General features: G+C 41.5%; 1 protein-coding gene across 6 annotated transcripts in view; it reads left to right on the top strand.

Annotated features, from left to right (window-relative positions):
- The window catches only part of UBN2 (ubinuclein 2), a 236,664-nt gene that overhangs the window by 172,171 nt on the left and 47,869 nt on the right, over positions 1–16,624 (top strand). For all 6 annotated transcript variants that reach the window (XM_073572986.1, XM_073572985.1, XM_073572984.1 and 3 more), the window contains one exon: positions 6,950–7,190. In XM_073572986.1, coding sequence (XP_073429087.1) covers positions 6,950–7,190 — 241 coding nt within the window. The remainder of the gene's footprint in view (positions 1–6,949; positions 7,191–16,624) is intronic.

Raw genomic sequence — 16,624 nt, 5'->3', positions numbered from 1 at the left:
CTTCATGAGAAAAGCAATTGTTTTCTTTTAGCCTACAATATTATTGAATTTTTTTTGTAAGTTAGCATGAACTTAAAGGACTTTAAATCATAATTTTCATGTAGAACTGGACACAGGTTGAAAACTACAGTCTGGCACTTAATTAGTTAAATTTATATACTTTTTTTTAAGTAGTCTAAATGAGTGTTGTCAGACAGTGTTGACTGGAGGTGTGTACTTCAGAGGCTCTTCAGATGACCCTCCGCTATCGTGACATCTCTGATCCACCGACAGCTGTTCGAGAAACATGGTGGCTGTCAAGTTCAAGGAAAGATGCGGGCTCAGCATGTGAGCACGCATCAAAAGCAGGGACATGGTTGTGAAGGGGTAAAAGCTACTGAAACAATACAGCAAAGAGATGCTAAATATTAAAATGTGTACCGTAATGTAGCAGAATGACCACTAAGGAATGAATCATAAACAAATGCTGATTCAAACGCTGAATTTGGTGTTTTGTACACTGCAGATGCCCTACATTAGATGGGAGCCAGTGCAGTTGAGCTACAATCATTGTATTGTTGTTTTACCTTGTATATAATATTTAGAAAACAATGGAGAACTTGTATTGGTATCATTAATTTGTCTCATGTCCACTCAATAATTTATCACCCGTTGAAGGGGAATTTGTCAGCAGGTTTTAGCTACCTCATCAGCAGCATAGTAGAGAGAGACCCCAATTCCAACTATGTATCACTTGGTTTACTGGGTGCAGCAGTTGACAGTCAGTTTTTTATTTTTAGCAATGCAGCAGAGCTGAGAAAGCTGTATCTGCCCACACCAGGTTCTGTATATACAATGTCTATAGACAGTGAGCTGCCCATCACGGAGGGGATGTGGTTGGACTAATTGTAGTCCAAGTAATAAAACCATCACTATAAGTAAACACCACCGCGCATGGTAATAAGTGACACATCATTCAACACTGTATTCTCAGAATCTATCCCCTGCTAACAAAAACATGCTGACAGATTCCCTTTAAGAGGATGGGTCCGATTTTATATCAAAATGTCACCAGAGGTGGTGTTTGAAACAAAAAACAGATACTCAACTAGATTTCTTCCCATCCAAAGATTTGTATATATTTTCTTTACAGATGTTCCATCCATGACCCATTTCTGTATCTATTTCTGTTTTTGCTTTCATAAAGCTGTATGAAAGTAATGAAAACATACACTAAAAATAATAGTTTGCTGTAAGACGTTGATGTTTACATGCATAAGTGGGGTTTCTGCACAGATGGGGGAAATTTGTTTGCCAAATTTCTCATTCAATTTGCTAGATATAATGTTGCTGTTATTTGCAACAAATGTATAGATGTAGCTGAGGGGTTTGAAAAATGTATCGCACCTTATTTTATGTATGCAGACATTTTATAACACCCTCTTATTATACTGAGTGTACAAAAATTTACATTATAAAGGAAAAAAAAATGCCAGCCCACTGATCTTCAGAAAGTGCATGCAACTCGGTCCCGATGAGACGCATTCATGTGAAATTTGAAGACAAATTGTTCCAGCTCTTCCATAAAAAGTTCCTTTATTTTGTCATGATAAAAGCATGATCAGCTCCTTGGACAACATCAAGGCACACGTGAGGACGAGCTACGCGTTTCGATCACTGCTGCTTTCGTTATCAAAGCTATCACACTGTGAAAGCACCAACATTAAAAAGGACCTGTCACCAATCAACTGTCAGAAAACAATCGTGATCTAAGGTCCTGAACAAGAAACACACAAAATAAAAAATGTCCTTTCTTAATTTAGAATTGTCAGGCTTACCCAAACAATTAGTTTCTACTAGAACTTATTCCAAACCTCTCACAGGGAATACAATCCTACATGCAAAGAGCAGCCATCCTAGACATACGGTCATGGCCAAAAGTTTTGAGAATGACACAAATATTATATTTTCACATGATCTGCTGGCCTCTGGTTTTTGTGTGTTTGTCAGATGTTTTTATCACATACAGAAATATAATTGCAATCATATTATGAGTAGCAAAAGGTTATATTGACAGTTAGAATGAGTTAATGCAGCAAGTCAATATTTGCAGTGTTGACCCTTCTTCAGGACCTCAGCAATTCTCCCTGGCATGCTCTCAATCAACTTCTGGATCAAATCTTGACTTATAGCAGTCGATTCTTGCAAAATCAATGCTTTTATTTTGTCTGAATTTGAAGGTTTTTGTTTGTCCACCCATCTCTTGATGATTGACCACAAGTTCTCAATGGGATTAAGATCTGGGGAGTTTCCAGGCCATGGTCCCAAAATCTCTGTTTTGTTCCCCGAGCCATTTAGTTATCACCTTTGCTTTATGGCAAGGTGCTCCATCATGTTGAAAAAGGCATTGTTGATCGCCAAACTGCTCTTGGACGGTTGGGAGAAGTTGCTCTTGGAGGACATTCTGGGTACCGTTCTTTATTCATGGCTGTGTTTTTAGGCAAGACTGAGAGAGAGGCCATTCCCTTGGCTGAGAAGCAACCCCACACATGAATGGTTTTAGGATGCTTGACAGTTGGCATGAGACAAGACTGGTGGTAGCGCTCACCTAGTCTTCTCCGAATAAGCCGTTTTCCAGATGTCCCAAACAATCGAAAAGGGGATTCATCAGAGAAAATGACTTTACCCCAGTCTTCAGCAGTCCACTCCCTGTACCTCTTGCAGAATATCAGTCTGTCCATGATGTTTTTCCTGGAGAGAAGTGGCTTCTTTGCTGCCCTCCTTGAGACCAGGCCTTGCTCCGAGTCTCCGCCTCACAGTGCGTGCAGATGCACTCACACCTGCCTGCTGCCATTCCTGAGCAAGCTCTGCACTGCTGGTAGCCCGATCCCGCAGCTGAAACACTTTTAAGAGACGGTCCTGGCGCTTGCTGGTCTTTCTTGGGCGCCCTGGAGCCTTTTTGGCAACAAGGGAACCTCTCTCCTTGAAGTTCTTGATGATGCGATAGATTGTTGACTGAGGTGCAATCTTTCTAGCTGCGATACTCTTCCCTGTTAGGCCATTTTTGTGCAGTGCAACGATGACTGCACATGTTTCTTTAGAGATAACCATGGTTAACAGAAGAGAAACAATGATGCCAAGCACCAGCCTCCTTTTAAAGTGTCCAGTGGTGTCATTCTTAATCATGACAGATTGATCTCCAGCCCTGTCCTCATCAACACCCACACCTGTGTTAATGGAGCAATCACTGAAACGATGTTAGCTGGTCCTTTTAAGGCAGGGCTGCAATGATGTTGAAATGTGTTTTGGGAGAAAAAGATCATTTTCTAGGCAAATATTGACTTTGCAAGTAATTGCTGTTAAGCTGATCACTCTTTATAACATTCTGGAGTATTTGCAAATTGCCATTAGAAAAAATGAAGCAGTAGACTTTGTAAAAATTAATATTTGTGTCATTCTCAAAATTTTTGGCCATGACTGTACAGTTAAAGCCATTCCGGTGCGTGAATTTACCAGACTTAGAAGAAATTCCAATAATCATGACCTTGAGGATGATTTGAAAAAATCTTGTCACAGATTTAAGCAGAGGGATTATCCGTATTGGATGCTCCTCAGAGCGTTAAAATAGTTTCCACTGAGAAACCGGGCCAAACAAATAATTCCATTAAACATTGCACTAATAAGAGAAATTACGACAAACCTTTTGTATGTTTACGGTTTAGTCCACAGTTTTATCAGGTCAAAAATATTAATACATTTTTGCCAATCCTATGCGATGATCCAATTTTAGCCAGGTTACTTGAGGAGGGTTGTAATATAGTGGCAAGGAGGGCCCCGACCCTAGGAAATATACTGTCTCCTAGTATGTTTTGCTCCAGAAATGATCCAAGCACCTGGCTACACTGCAAAGGCCGTTTCCAATGTGACACCACAAACTGCTGCAGGACCTGCAAACAAATGGTTAAAACTAAAATGTTTAGTAATCATGGCAATACTAATACAATTAAGAAAACTCCTTATTGTAAAGGTAACACATGTTGTGTACAAAATAGATTGCATTATCTGCAATAAAGCATGCATTGGATGTACGTCCAGAAAATTAAAAACTTGCATAGGTGAACAAAGGCTATGTGCACACGGTGCGGATTCCGCTGTGGAATTTTCCGCGCAGATTTTGCTAAATCTGCAGGTAAAATGACCTGCAGTTTTAGTGCGGATTTCCCCTGCAGTTTTCTATAATGGAGCAGGTGGAAAACTGCAGCAAAACTGCACAAAAGAAGCGACATGCTGCTTCTTTTATTCCGCACCAAATCTGCGCGGAAAAATCTGCAGCTTGTGCACAGCACTTTTTGTTTTACCTAGCCTTAAATGATACTGTACATCACGTGCAGTTGTTCTGCAGGGCCAAATCTGCTGCAGAACTACACAGTATCTGCACCGTGTGCACAGGGCCTAAATGAAATCACAAACCTTGCAGATGGCTATCGTAGTATATACCCTGCAGCAAAACATCATATAGCTGTGCACTCCGGGGGACATTTCATTCAGAGTCACTGGTCTGGAAAAAATAGAAAAAACCTTTTCGTGGAGGCGATACCAAGACTCATCCGTGAGGCATGTTGGATATTCCATCTTGGAAAAAGGTTTCCTTCTGGTTTGAATAGAAAAAATGAAATTATGTTTCATTACTGATCTACATCAAAGTAATTTTTATTAAGTTGATTTAACCCTTCAGTGACAGGGTCAGGTTTTTTTTAAATTCTGACCAATGTCACTTTGTGGTAATAACTCTGAAATGCTTCAACAAACCCCAGTGATTTTGAGATTTTTTTTGTGGCACATTATAATTTATGATAATGGTAAATTTAGGTTGATATGTTTTGTTTATAAAAATATCAAAAATTTGACTAATGTTAAAAAAAAAAAAAAAATCCAATTTAAATAAATAACATTTCCCACGTGTCTGCCTTACATCAGCACCATTTTTAAAATGCTAATTTATTTTGTTAGCCTTTAAGGAGGTTTAAAAATGTAGCAGTAATTTTTCATTTTCAAGGAAATTTAAAAAATTTATTTTTTGAGGGACCTATCCAGGTTTGAAGTGACTTTGGGGTGCTATATATTAGAAGACCCAAAAAGTGATACCATTTTAAAAATAGCACCTCCTAACATACTGAAAACTGCTGTCAGGTAGTTTATTAACCCTTCAGGTGATTTTCAGGAATTATTGCAAAGTGGTATAGCCGGAATGAAAGTGTTTGTTTACCACTTAAATGTCTCTAACTTCTGAACTGTGAAAAAATGAAAAAGCAGCACAAAAATAAGAAAGAAGGGGGTGCACACTCCCAGGCATATACCAAACCTTTAAAGTATCCATCAAAAATTGAAAGCAGCACGCCTTAGAAAGTTCATTGTGATGATTTTATTCAGCCCATCAGGCTATGTGCCCATTCAGTGCAACGTTTCGGTCCAGAAAGGGTGCGGACCTTTCTCAAGCAGAAAAAGGAAAGGTCCGCACCCTTTCTGGACCGAAAAGTTGCACTGAATGGGCTGAATAAAAACATCACATTGAACTTTCTAAGGCGTGCTGCTTTCAATTTTTGATGGCTAACTTCTGAACTGGCCGCTATAGCCGGGAGACTCTAAGGCCGCTATTTGGCCATGACCTGCTAAGGCAAACATCAGGATCACACAATCATGATCTCGGTGTGTCAATTAGATTAAAACAGAAGCAGGTGGCAGCACGGTGGCTCAGAGTCCTGGGTTCGAATCCCACCAAGGACAACATCTGCAAGGAGTTTGCATGTTCTCCCCGTGTTTGCGTGGGTTTCCTCCATCTCCGGTCTCCTCCCACACTCCAAAGACCTACTGATAGGGAATTTAGATTGTGAGCCCCATCAGGGACAGTGATGAAAATATGTGCAAACTGTAAAGCGCTGCAGAGTATGTTAGCGCTATATAAAAATAAAGATTATTATTAAAGCCCCCACATTCTATTAACCATTTATTTGATGTAGTGATTTTTTTTAATTATATGTATGTTTCTTGTTCAGGACCTTAAATCATGTGATTGTTTTCTGACAGTTGATTGGTGACAGGCCCTTTTTAATGTTGGTACTTTCACAGTGTGATTCAAGCTTTGATAGCGATCACAGCAGAGATCGAAACGCGTCCTCACGTGTGCCTTGATGATGATTAAGAAGCTGATCATGTTTTTATCGTGATAAAATAAAGGAATTTTTTATGGAAGAGCTGGAACAATTGGTCTTCAAATTGTACACAAATTTAGTAACTTTTATTTAAAAAAAAAAAAAAAAATGCATCTGAATTGTATTCTAGCAGCAAGCCAGTTTTAAATTGATGTGAATGTGAATAGCGCAGATGACTCTAAATTCTCATACATGTGGCTAAAAGTGTCCCCCCCACACATTGGACTTAATTTTGGAATTAAAAGCACCAAACAAGATAGGTGTAATACACTGATCTGTGTGAGCCCAAATCCTGCTTTCAGCTGAGACGTGGATACTTAGGCAATGCACTCTAAGCAAATACATGATCAGTTAATGTACAACTCATTCTGGTTTTCACATCTCCATCAACTGCGTTCTCATTCACGAACCAACCTAATCCAACTTTGTTTTGTAAGGCTTCATGGATAAAGTAGTCACCCATTGCAGGGCCAGCACTGCCTCTCAGCCTGCCCCTGGGCTTGTTGAAGGACCACAGCTGTGACTTCATGACTGCTATTACGTAGCTGCTGCCTGGAATGTCATGCAGTTCACACCATAACAGTTTAGTGGTTCTAGCATGAATCCCAGACCCTGATAACAAGTATATCACCATTGTGATCTAACACTGACTTCTACTGTTACTTTTTCAGCTGTACTGTTTTGTGTGTTAGACTGTGTAGTTTTTGGTTACTTTTATCTTCAGTTTTCTAATTTTATTTTTATATTTTTTTTTTTTACAGTCTGCTGCAGCATCTCTACTTGCAAATACAGCACCATTAACACTCATGGCATCACCACTTTCTGTAACAAACCCAAATGTGACAACCCCGCTTAGTCCATTTGGCATGTTGAGCGGACTGGTACCAGTCACCATGCCATTCCAGTTTCCATTGGAGCTGCTCAACTTTGGGAGTGACACTGCTGGTGCGGTAACATCTCCAGGTTCTACCTCAGCAGCTTTTCACCACTCTCTCGCACAGAGTAAGATTTCTATTCCTAATCTTTAGCAGATTGTGTACTTTATACGTGCAGTAAGCATAAGCATCATTTTAATTATTTCAGAAATCAATAGTACACCTGAAATCAGAAACTTTGTAATGTACGGTATCTCATGAGAGTTCTGCTTCTTTGTCTTCTAAGGCTCATCTTTCACTCTGAATCCATAGGTAAAATCTGTTTTCAATGAAGACACATTTTCCCATGACAGAGAGAGAGATGATAGTTGCTGCTTTCAAAACTCTTATGTGGAGAAGGAGGGAGGAGATGGAGGCAGACAGACATTTTCCAAAAGATGATTATTCCTGAAATGATGGTTCAATTCTCCACAGAATTTTATAAGCAAAAACTGCCATCTCCTTCCTCGGTAATGGGAAAGTCTGTAATCACTGAAAATGGCTTTTACCTGTGAATTGAAAATGGTCAGTTCAGAGGGAGAAAGAAGCAGATTTCTCTTCCAACTGGATGTGCAGTCGTAAATGGCTGCACATCCAGTTGGAAGAATGTCTCAAGTGGGGTACCACAGGGCTCTGTCCTGGGCCCTGTATTGTTCAACATCTTTATCAACGATTTAGATGAAGGAATTGAGGGTAAACTGATTAAATTTGCTGATGACACAAAGCTAGGAGGGATAGCTAATACTAGAGAAGAGGAGAGAGGATTCAAAAAGATATAAATAAACTGGAGAAGTGGGCTGCAACTAACAGAATGGTTTTTAACAGGGAGAAATGCAAAGTACTACATCTGGGCAATAAAAATGAAAAGAGCATATACAGAATGGGAGGAATAGGGCTAAGTGACAGCACATGTGAAAAAGACTTGGGTATACTAATAGATCACAGACTGAATATGAGCCAACAGTGTGATGCAGCAGCAAAAAAGGCAAATTTAATTCTAGGATGTATTAACCCCTTCACTACCAAGGGTGGTTTGCACGTTAACTACCGGGCCAATTTTTACAATTCTGACCACTGTCCCTTTATGAGGTCATAACTCTGAAACGCTTCCGTGGATCCCGGTGATTCTGACATTGTTTTCTCGTGACATATTGTACTTCATGTTAGTGGTAAAATTTCATTCATATAACTTGCGTTTATTTATGAGAAAAACGGAAATTTGGCGAAAATTTTGAAAATTCCGCAATTTCTCGTTCGCCTTATTGGGGGACACAGAGACCATGGGACACAGAGACCATGGGTGTATGCTGCTGCCACTAGGAGGCTGACACTATGCACAAAAAAAGGTTAGCTCCTCCTCCGCAGTGTACACCCTACCGACCGGCAGGAAGTTCCTCAGTTTAGCTTAGTGTCAGTAGGAGGTGGACACGGGTCTTTCATTAGACCCATATCTACCTCGATGTGCGTCGTTCCTTTTCAGGTTCCAGGAGGGATACAGTGTGAAGAGTCACAACTGTACTCCCACAAAGAGGCTATGAGTACGGCGTGTACTGCCACCCCGTATCCTCTTAGTTCTCCGGGCGGACCACAGGCTGAGCACAGGTGTCGTGCCAGCGAAAACAGATGGTCCTTGCCCCCCGCCTCCCACCCACTCGCCCACCAGAGCCTGTCGGTTGGACGAGGCGCGAATATGTAGAAGATGAGCAGACAGTGTGGGATACAGATTCTTTCTTCATCATTCCAGATGGGGCGCGGAAAGGTCACCCGGCCTCCAAAGCTACTATTGCTCGCTGGATCAGATCGGCAATTTTGGAGGCCTACCGGGTCAAACAACGAGTGGTCCCTCCGGGAATTAGAGCGCACTCTACCCGGGCAGTGGGTGCCTCCTAGGTGGTACGTCACAGAGCTTCCGCGCTGCAGCTTTACGAAGCTGCAACCTGGTCATCGGTTCACACGTTTGTAAAATTCTACAAGGTCCATACCTACGCTTCGGCAGATGCCAGCCTAGGTAGAAGGATCCTGCAGGCTGCGGTAGTGAGTCCGCTGGCCTGATGGAAGTTTGTTTTTCCCACCCCAGGGACTGCTTTGGGACGTCCCATGGTCTCTGTGTCCGGCAAGGTAAGTGTAAGGCGAACGAGAAAACAGGATTTTTGGGTTGCTTACCGTAAAATCTGTTTCTCGGAGCCTTCATTGGGGGACACAGCACCCTCCCATGTTCTACAACTCTTGTTATTATGTTGGTTGGTTTGAGTTGTCTGTTCTGTTTTCAATCTATTCTGTTACTTCTCCTACTGCTTTCTCACTAACTGAGGAACTTCCTGCCGGTCGGTAGGGTGTACACTGCGGAGGAGGAGCTAACCTTTTTTTGTGCATAGTGTCAGCCTCCTAGTGGCAGCAGCATACACCCATGGTCTCTGTGTCCCATGGTCTCTGTGTCCCATGGTCTCTGTGTCCCCAAATGAAGGCTCCGAGAAACAGATTTTACGGTAAGCAACCCAAAAATCCTGTTTTTCCAACTTTGAATTTTTATGCCCTTAAATCACAGAGATATGGCACACAAAAAAGTTAATAAGTAACATTTCCCACATGTTTACTTTACATCAGCACAATTTTGGAACCAAAATTTTTATTTGTTAGTAAGATACAAGGGTTAAAAGTTGACCAGCGATCTCTCATTTTTGCAACACCATTTTATTTTTACGGACCACATCACATTTGAAGCCACTTTGAGGGGTCTATATGATAGAAAATACCCAAAAGTGACACCATTCTAAAAACTGCACCCATTAAGGTGCTTAAAACCACATTCAAGGAGTTTATTAACCCTTCAGGTGCGTCACAGGAATTTTTTGAATATTTAAAAAAAATTAACATTTAACTTTTTTTCACAAAAAAAATTACTTCAGGTTCAATTTTTTTTATTTTACCAAGTGTAACAGGAGAAATTGGACTGCAAAAATTATTGTGCAATTTGTCCTGAGCACGCTGATACCTGATATGTGGGGGGGGAACCACTGTTTCGGCGCATGGCAGAGCTCAGAAGGGAAGGAGCGTCGTTTGACTTTTTCAATGCAAAATTGGCTGGAATTCTGATCGGACGCCATGTCGCGTTTGGAGAGCCCCTGATGTACCAAAACAGTGGAAACCCCCCACAAGTGACCCCATTTTTGAAACTAGACCCCCTAAGGAACTTATCTAGATATGTGGTGAGAACTTTGGACCCACAAGGGCTTCACAGAAGTTTATAATGTACAGCGGTACAATTAAAAAATCATATTTTTTCCACAAAATGATCTTTTCACCCCCAATTTTTATTTTCCCAAGGGTAACAGGACCCTAAAAGTTATTGTGCAATTTGTCCTGAGTACGCTGATACCCCATATGTGGGTGTAAATGACTATTTGGGTGCATGGCAGAGCTCGGAAGGCAAGCAGCGCCATTTGACTTTTTTGGCTGGAATTGAGATCGGACACCATGTCGCGTTTGGAAAGCCCCTGATGTACCAAAACAGTGGAAACCCCCCACAAATGACCCCATTTTGAAACTAGACCCCCCAAGGAACTTATCTAGATGTGTGGTGAGAACTTTGAACCCCCAAGTGCTTCACAGAAGTTTATAACGCCCAGGCGTGAAAATAATAAAAAAAATTTTTTTTTCCACAAAAATGATATTTTTGCCCCCAAATTTTTATTTTCCTAAGGGCAACAGGAGAAATAGGACCCCAAAAGTTGTTTTGCAAATTGTCCTGAGTAGGCTGATACCCCATATGAGGGGGTAAAACACTGTTTGGGTGAATGGCAGAGCTTGGAAGGGAAGGAGCACCATTTGACTTTTTCAACGCAGAATTGGCTGGAATTGAGATCAGATGCCATGTTGCGTTTGGAGAGCACCTGATGTGCGCAAATAGTGGAAACCCCCAATTCTAACCCTAACCCTAGCCCTAACCCTAATGGGAAAATGGAAATAAATACATTTTTTAAATTTTATTATTTTTCCCTAACTAAGGGGGTGATAACGGGGGGTTTGATTTACTATTTATGGCGGTTTTTATGTTTGACAGCTGTCACATGCTAAAAGACGCTTTTTATTGTAAAAATAGTTTTTGCATCACCACATATTGAGAGCTATAATTTTTCCATATTTTGACCCACCGAGTCATGAGAGGTCTTATTTTTTGCGGGACGAGTTGACGCTTTTATTGGTATCATGTTCGGGCATGTGACATTTTTTGATCGCTTTTTATTTCGTTTTTTGGGACGCAGAATTTACAAAAACCAGCGTTTCATGAATTTCTTTTGGGTGGTGCGTTAACGCCGTTCCGGGTGCGGTAAAATTTATAAGGCGGTTTTATTGTTCGGGTCAGTACGGTTACAGCGATACCTCATTTAGGTCGTTTTTTTCTGTTTTGGCGCTTTTATGCAATGAAAACAATTTTATATAAAAAAAATTTTTTGCATCACTTTATTCTGCGAGCTATAACTTTTTTATTTTTTCCCTGATGATGCTGTGTGGCGGCTCGTTTTTTGCGGGACAAGATGACGTTTTCAGCGGTACCATGCATATTTATATGCGTCTTTTTGATCGCGCGTTATTGCACGTTTTGTTCGGCGGTATGATAATAAATCATTATTTTTTGCTTCTCTTTTTATTTTTTAAGGGGTTCGCTTAAGGGGTTAACTATTGGGACAGTTTTATAGGGCGGGTCGTTACGGACGCGTCGATACCAAATATGTGTACTTTTATTGTTTTTTTTTTTTTTTTTTTATTTCCAAAAAATGAATTTATTGGGGAATATTTTTTTTTTTTTTTTTAATTTGGCGATTTTTTTTTTTTTAATTATTTTTACACTTGTTTTTTTTTTTTTTTTTTTACTTTATTACAATGTCCCAGGGGGGACATCACTGTCCTGTGACAGATCGCTGATCTGTCACATCACAGATCACTGTGACAGATCAGCGATCTGTCACAGGATGCCTGCGCTTTGCAGGCACTGAGGAAGCCAGCTTCCTGCAGGCCCCCGGAGGTCCCCGTCGCCATATTGGATCCGGGGACCTGCAGGAAAGGAGTCCCCCCCAGCAGCGCTGCACATTGCGCTGCCGTGGGGGGCTCAGGGAAGCAAGGAGGGAGCCCCCTCCCTGCCGATGCTTCCCTTTAACCCCCGGTACACCGCGATCGTGTTTGATCGCGGTGTGCAAGGGGTTAACGTGTCAAGGGCGGTCCGTGACCGCCCCTGACACATTGTGCCGGGTGTCAGCTATGATAATTAGCTGACACTCGGCCGCGATCAGCGGCGCTCACCACGTGGGCGCCGCTGATCGCGATGACGTAATATTCCGTCCATGGTAATTAGGTCCATGGTCACATGGACGGAATATTACGTCAATTGTAAGTAAGGGGTTAACAGAAGCATACAGTCTAGATCACTTGAAGTCATTATTTCCCTCTACTCCTCTTTGGTCAGACCTCATCTGGAATATTGTGTCCAGTTATGGGCACCACATTTTAGAAAAGACATCAAAAAACTGGAGCAAGTTCAGAAAAGAGTGACCAGAATGGTGACCGGTCTGCAAACCCTGTCTTATGAGGAAAGGTTGCAGGATTTGGGAATGTTTAGTTTGCAAAAGAGAAGACTGAGAGGAGACTTAATAGCTGTCTACAAATATCTAAAGGGCTGTCACATTGTAGAAGGATCAACTTTATTCTCATTTGCACAAGGAAAGTCTAGAAGCAATGGGATGAAACTGAATGGGAGGAGACACAGATTAGATATTAGAAAAAACTTTTTAACAGAGTGATCAATGAGTGGAACAGGCTGCAACGAGAAGTGGTGAGTTCTCCTTCAATGGAAGTCTTCAAACAGAGGCTGGACAGACATCTGACTGGGATGATTTAGCGAATCCTGCTTTGAGCAGGGGGTTGGACCAGATGGCCTAGGAGGTCCCTTCCAACCCTATGATTCTATGATTCTCTAAGATATAAAGTTTCTTATTTTTACCTGTACTATTGAATTATTGGGGGGGGGAGGAAATTGACGGTTACACTTTAACTTGAGAGAACCCTTTGTATCTTCATGTCATGGGATTATCTACTTATTAAACAAAATCCAAATATATCCATAGGGCTTCTCTCACATAATGGATGTCAACAGAGGGTTATTTGCCATCCTTTCAAGTGGGCAGGTATCTGGCAGTATACCATTTTTGTTTTCAAACTGTACAAAAGAGTAGCTGTGCTTTTCTTTAAGGAGGTGTTCCACAAAAAATAAACAATGCTGTGTGAGTGTATATAATTTTTTTGTAATCCACCTATAGTTGATCTGTTTCACTCTACGCCCATGCAGTCTCATACATCCTTAACCCCTTTCCTACAATGGACGTACTATTCCGTCCATGTGACCTGGGACCTACGTCCCAAGGACGGAATAGTACGTCTAGTGCGACCAGCGGCGCCCATGTGGTGAGCGCCGCTGATCGCGGCCGGGTGTCAGCTGATTGTGCCGGGTGTCAGCTGTGATAATGTGTCAGGGGTGGTCACGGACCGCCCCCGACACGTTAACCCCTTGCACACCACGATCAAGCACGATCGCGGTGTACCGGGGGTTAAAGGGAAGCACAGGCAGGGAGGGGGCTCCCTCCGTGCTTCCCTGAGCCCCCCACGGCAGCGCAATTTGCAGCGCTGCTGCTGGGGTCTCCTTTCCTGCAGGTCCCCGGATCCAATATGGTGGCCGGGACCTCTGGGGGCCTGCAGGAAGGTGGCTTCCTCACTGCCTGCAGGAAGGTGGCTTCCTCACTGCCTGCAGGAAGGTGGCTACCTCACTGCCTGCAGGAAGGTGGCTACCTCACTGCCTGCAGGAAGCTGGCTTCCTCACTGCCTGCAGGAAGCTGGCTTCCTCACTGCCTGCAGGAAGCTGGCTTCCTCACTGCCTGCAGGAAGCTGGCTTCCTCACTGCCTGCAGGAAGCTGGCATGAGGAAGCCTGCAGCAGTGCCTGTGACAGATTGTTGATCTGTCACAGCGATCTGTGATGTGACAGATCAGAGATCTGTCACATGACAGTTATGTCCCCTTGGGACATTGTAATAAAGTAAAAAAAAAAAAAAAAAGTGTAAAAATTTTTAAAAAATCGCTAAATAAATAAAAAAAAAATATTCCCCAATAAATTCATTTTTTGGAAATAAAAAAACAAAACAAAGTACACATTTGGTATCGCCGCGTCCGTAACGACCCGCCCTTTAAAACTGTCCCATTAGCGAACCCCTTAAAAAATAAATCATTTTTTGCTTCGTTTTTTTTATCATACTGCTGAACAAACAGTGCAATAACGCGCGATCAAAAAGACGCATATAAATATCCATGGTACCGCTGAAAACGTCATCTTGTCCCGCAAAAAACGAGCCACCACACAGCATCATCAGCAAAAAAATAAAAAAGTGATAGCTCGCAGAATAAAGCGATGCAAAAATAATTTTTTATATAAAATTGTTTTCATTGCATAAAAGCGCCAAAACACAAAAAGACATAAATGAGGTATCGCTGTAACCGTACTGACCTGAAGAAGAAAACCGCTTTATCTATTTAATCGCACGCGGAATGGCGTAAACGCACCACCCAAAAGAAATAATTGAAACGCTGGTTTTTGTAAATTCTGCGTCCCAAAAAGCGAAATAAAAAGAGATCAAAAACTGTCACATACCCAAACATGGTACCAATAATAACGTCAACTCGTCCCGCAAAAAATAAGACCTCACATGACTCGGTGGGTCAAAATATGGAAAAATTATAGCTCTCAATATGTGGTGATGCAAAAACTATTTTTACAATAAAAAGCGTCTCTTAGTGTGTGACAGCTGCCAAATATAAATACCACCATAAATAGTAAATCAAACCCCCGTTATCACCCCCCTTAGTTAGGGAAAAATAATAAAATTAAAAAGTTATTTATTTCCATTTTCCCGTCAGGGCTAGGGTTAGGGGTGTGTTGGGGTTAGGGTTGGTGTTAGAATTGGGGGTTTCCACTATTTGCGCACATCCGGTGCTCTCCAAACGCAACATGGCGTCTGATCTCAATTCCAACCAATTCTGCGTTGAAAAAGTCAAATGGTGCTCCTTCCCTTCCAAGCTCTGCCATGCACCCAAACAGTGTTTTACCCCCTCATATGGGGTATCAGCCTACTCAGGACAATTTGCAAAACAACTTTTGGGGTCCTATTTCTCCTGTTGCCCTTAGGAAAATAAAAAGTTGGGGGCAAAAATATCATTTTTGAGGAAAAAAAAATGATTTTTTTATTTTCACACCTGGGCGTTATAAACTTCTGTGAAGCACTTGGGGGTTCAAAGTTCTCACCACACATCTAGATAAGCTCCTTGGGGGGGGCCTAGTTTCCCAAATAGGGTCATTTGTGGGGGGATTCCACTGTTTTGGTACATCAGGGGCTTTGCAATCGCGACATGGTGTCCGATCTCAATTCCAGCCAAAAAAGTCAAATGGTGCTGCTTCCCTTCCGAGCTCTGCCATGCGCCTAAATAGTTGTTTACCCCCACATGTGGGGTATCTGCGTACTCAGGACAAATTGCACAATAACTTTTAGGGTCCTGTTACCCTTGGGAAAATAAAAATTGGGGGTGAAAAGATCATTTTGGGGAAAAAATATGATTTTTTAATTGTACCGCTGTACGTTATAAACTTCTGTGAAGCCCTTGTGGGTTTAAAGTTCTCACCACATTTCTAGATAAGTTCCTTGGGGGGTCTAGTTTCCAAAATGGGTCACTTGTGGTGGGTTTCCACTGTTTAGGTACATCAGGGGCTCTCCAAATGTGACATGGCGTCCGATCTGAATTCCAGCCAATTTTGCATTGTAAAAGTCAAACGGCGCTCCTTCCCTTCTGAGCTCTGCCATGCGCCGAAACAGTGGTTCCCCCCCACATATCAGGTATCAGCGTACTCAGGACAAATTGCACAATAACTTTTGCAGTCCAATTTCTCCTGTTACCCTTGGTAAATTAAAAAAAAATTGAACCTGAACTATTTTTTTTTGTGAAAAAAAGTTAAATGTTCATTTTTTTTTTTTTTTTTTAAATATTCAAAAAATTCCTGTGACGCACCTGAAGGGTTAATAAGCTCCGTGAATGTGGTTTTGAGCACCATGAGGGGTGCAGTTTTTAGAATGGTGTCACTTTTGGGTATTTTCTATCATATAGACCCTTCAAAGTGACTTCAAATGTGATGTGGTCCGTAAAAATAAAATGGTGTTGCATAAATGAGAAATCGCTGGTCAACTTTTAACCCTTATAACTTCCTAACAAAAAAAAATTTTGGTTCCAAAATTGTGCTGATGTAAAGTAAACATGTGGGAAATGTTAGTTATTAAGTTTTTTGTGTGCCATATCTCTGTGATTTAGGGGCATAAAAATTCAAAGTTGGAAAATTTCGAAATTTTCAACATTTTCGCCAAATTTCCGTTTTTTTCACAAATAAACGCAAGTTATATGAATGAAATTTTACCACTAACATGAAGTACAATATA

This window comes from Dendrobates tinctorius, unplaced genomic scaffold, assembly GCF_039654945.1.
Source record: "Dendrobates tinctorius isolate UK_male_01 unplaced genomic scaffold, ASM3965494v1 ptg000033l, whole genome shotgun sequence".
NCBI lineage: Eukaryota > Metazoa > Chordata > Amphibia > Anura > Dendrobatidae > Dendrobates > Dendrobates tinctorius.
This window is presented reverse-complemented; position numbering and strand designations above follow the sequence as displayed.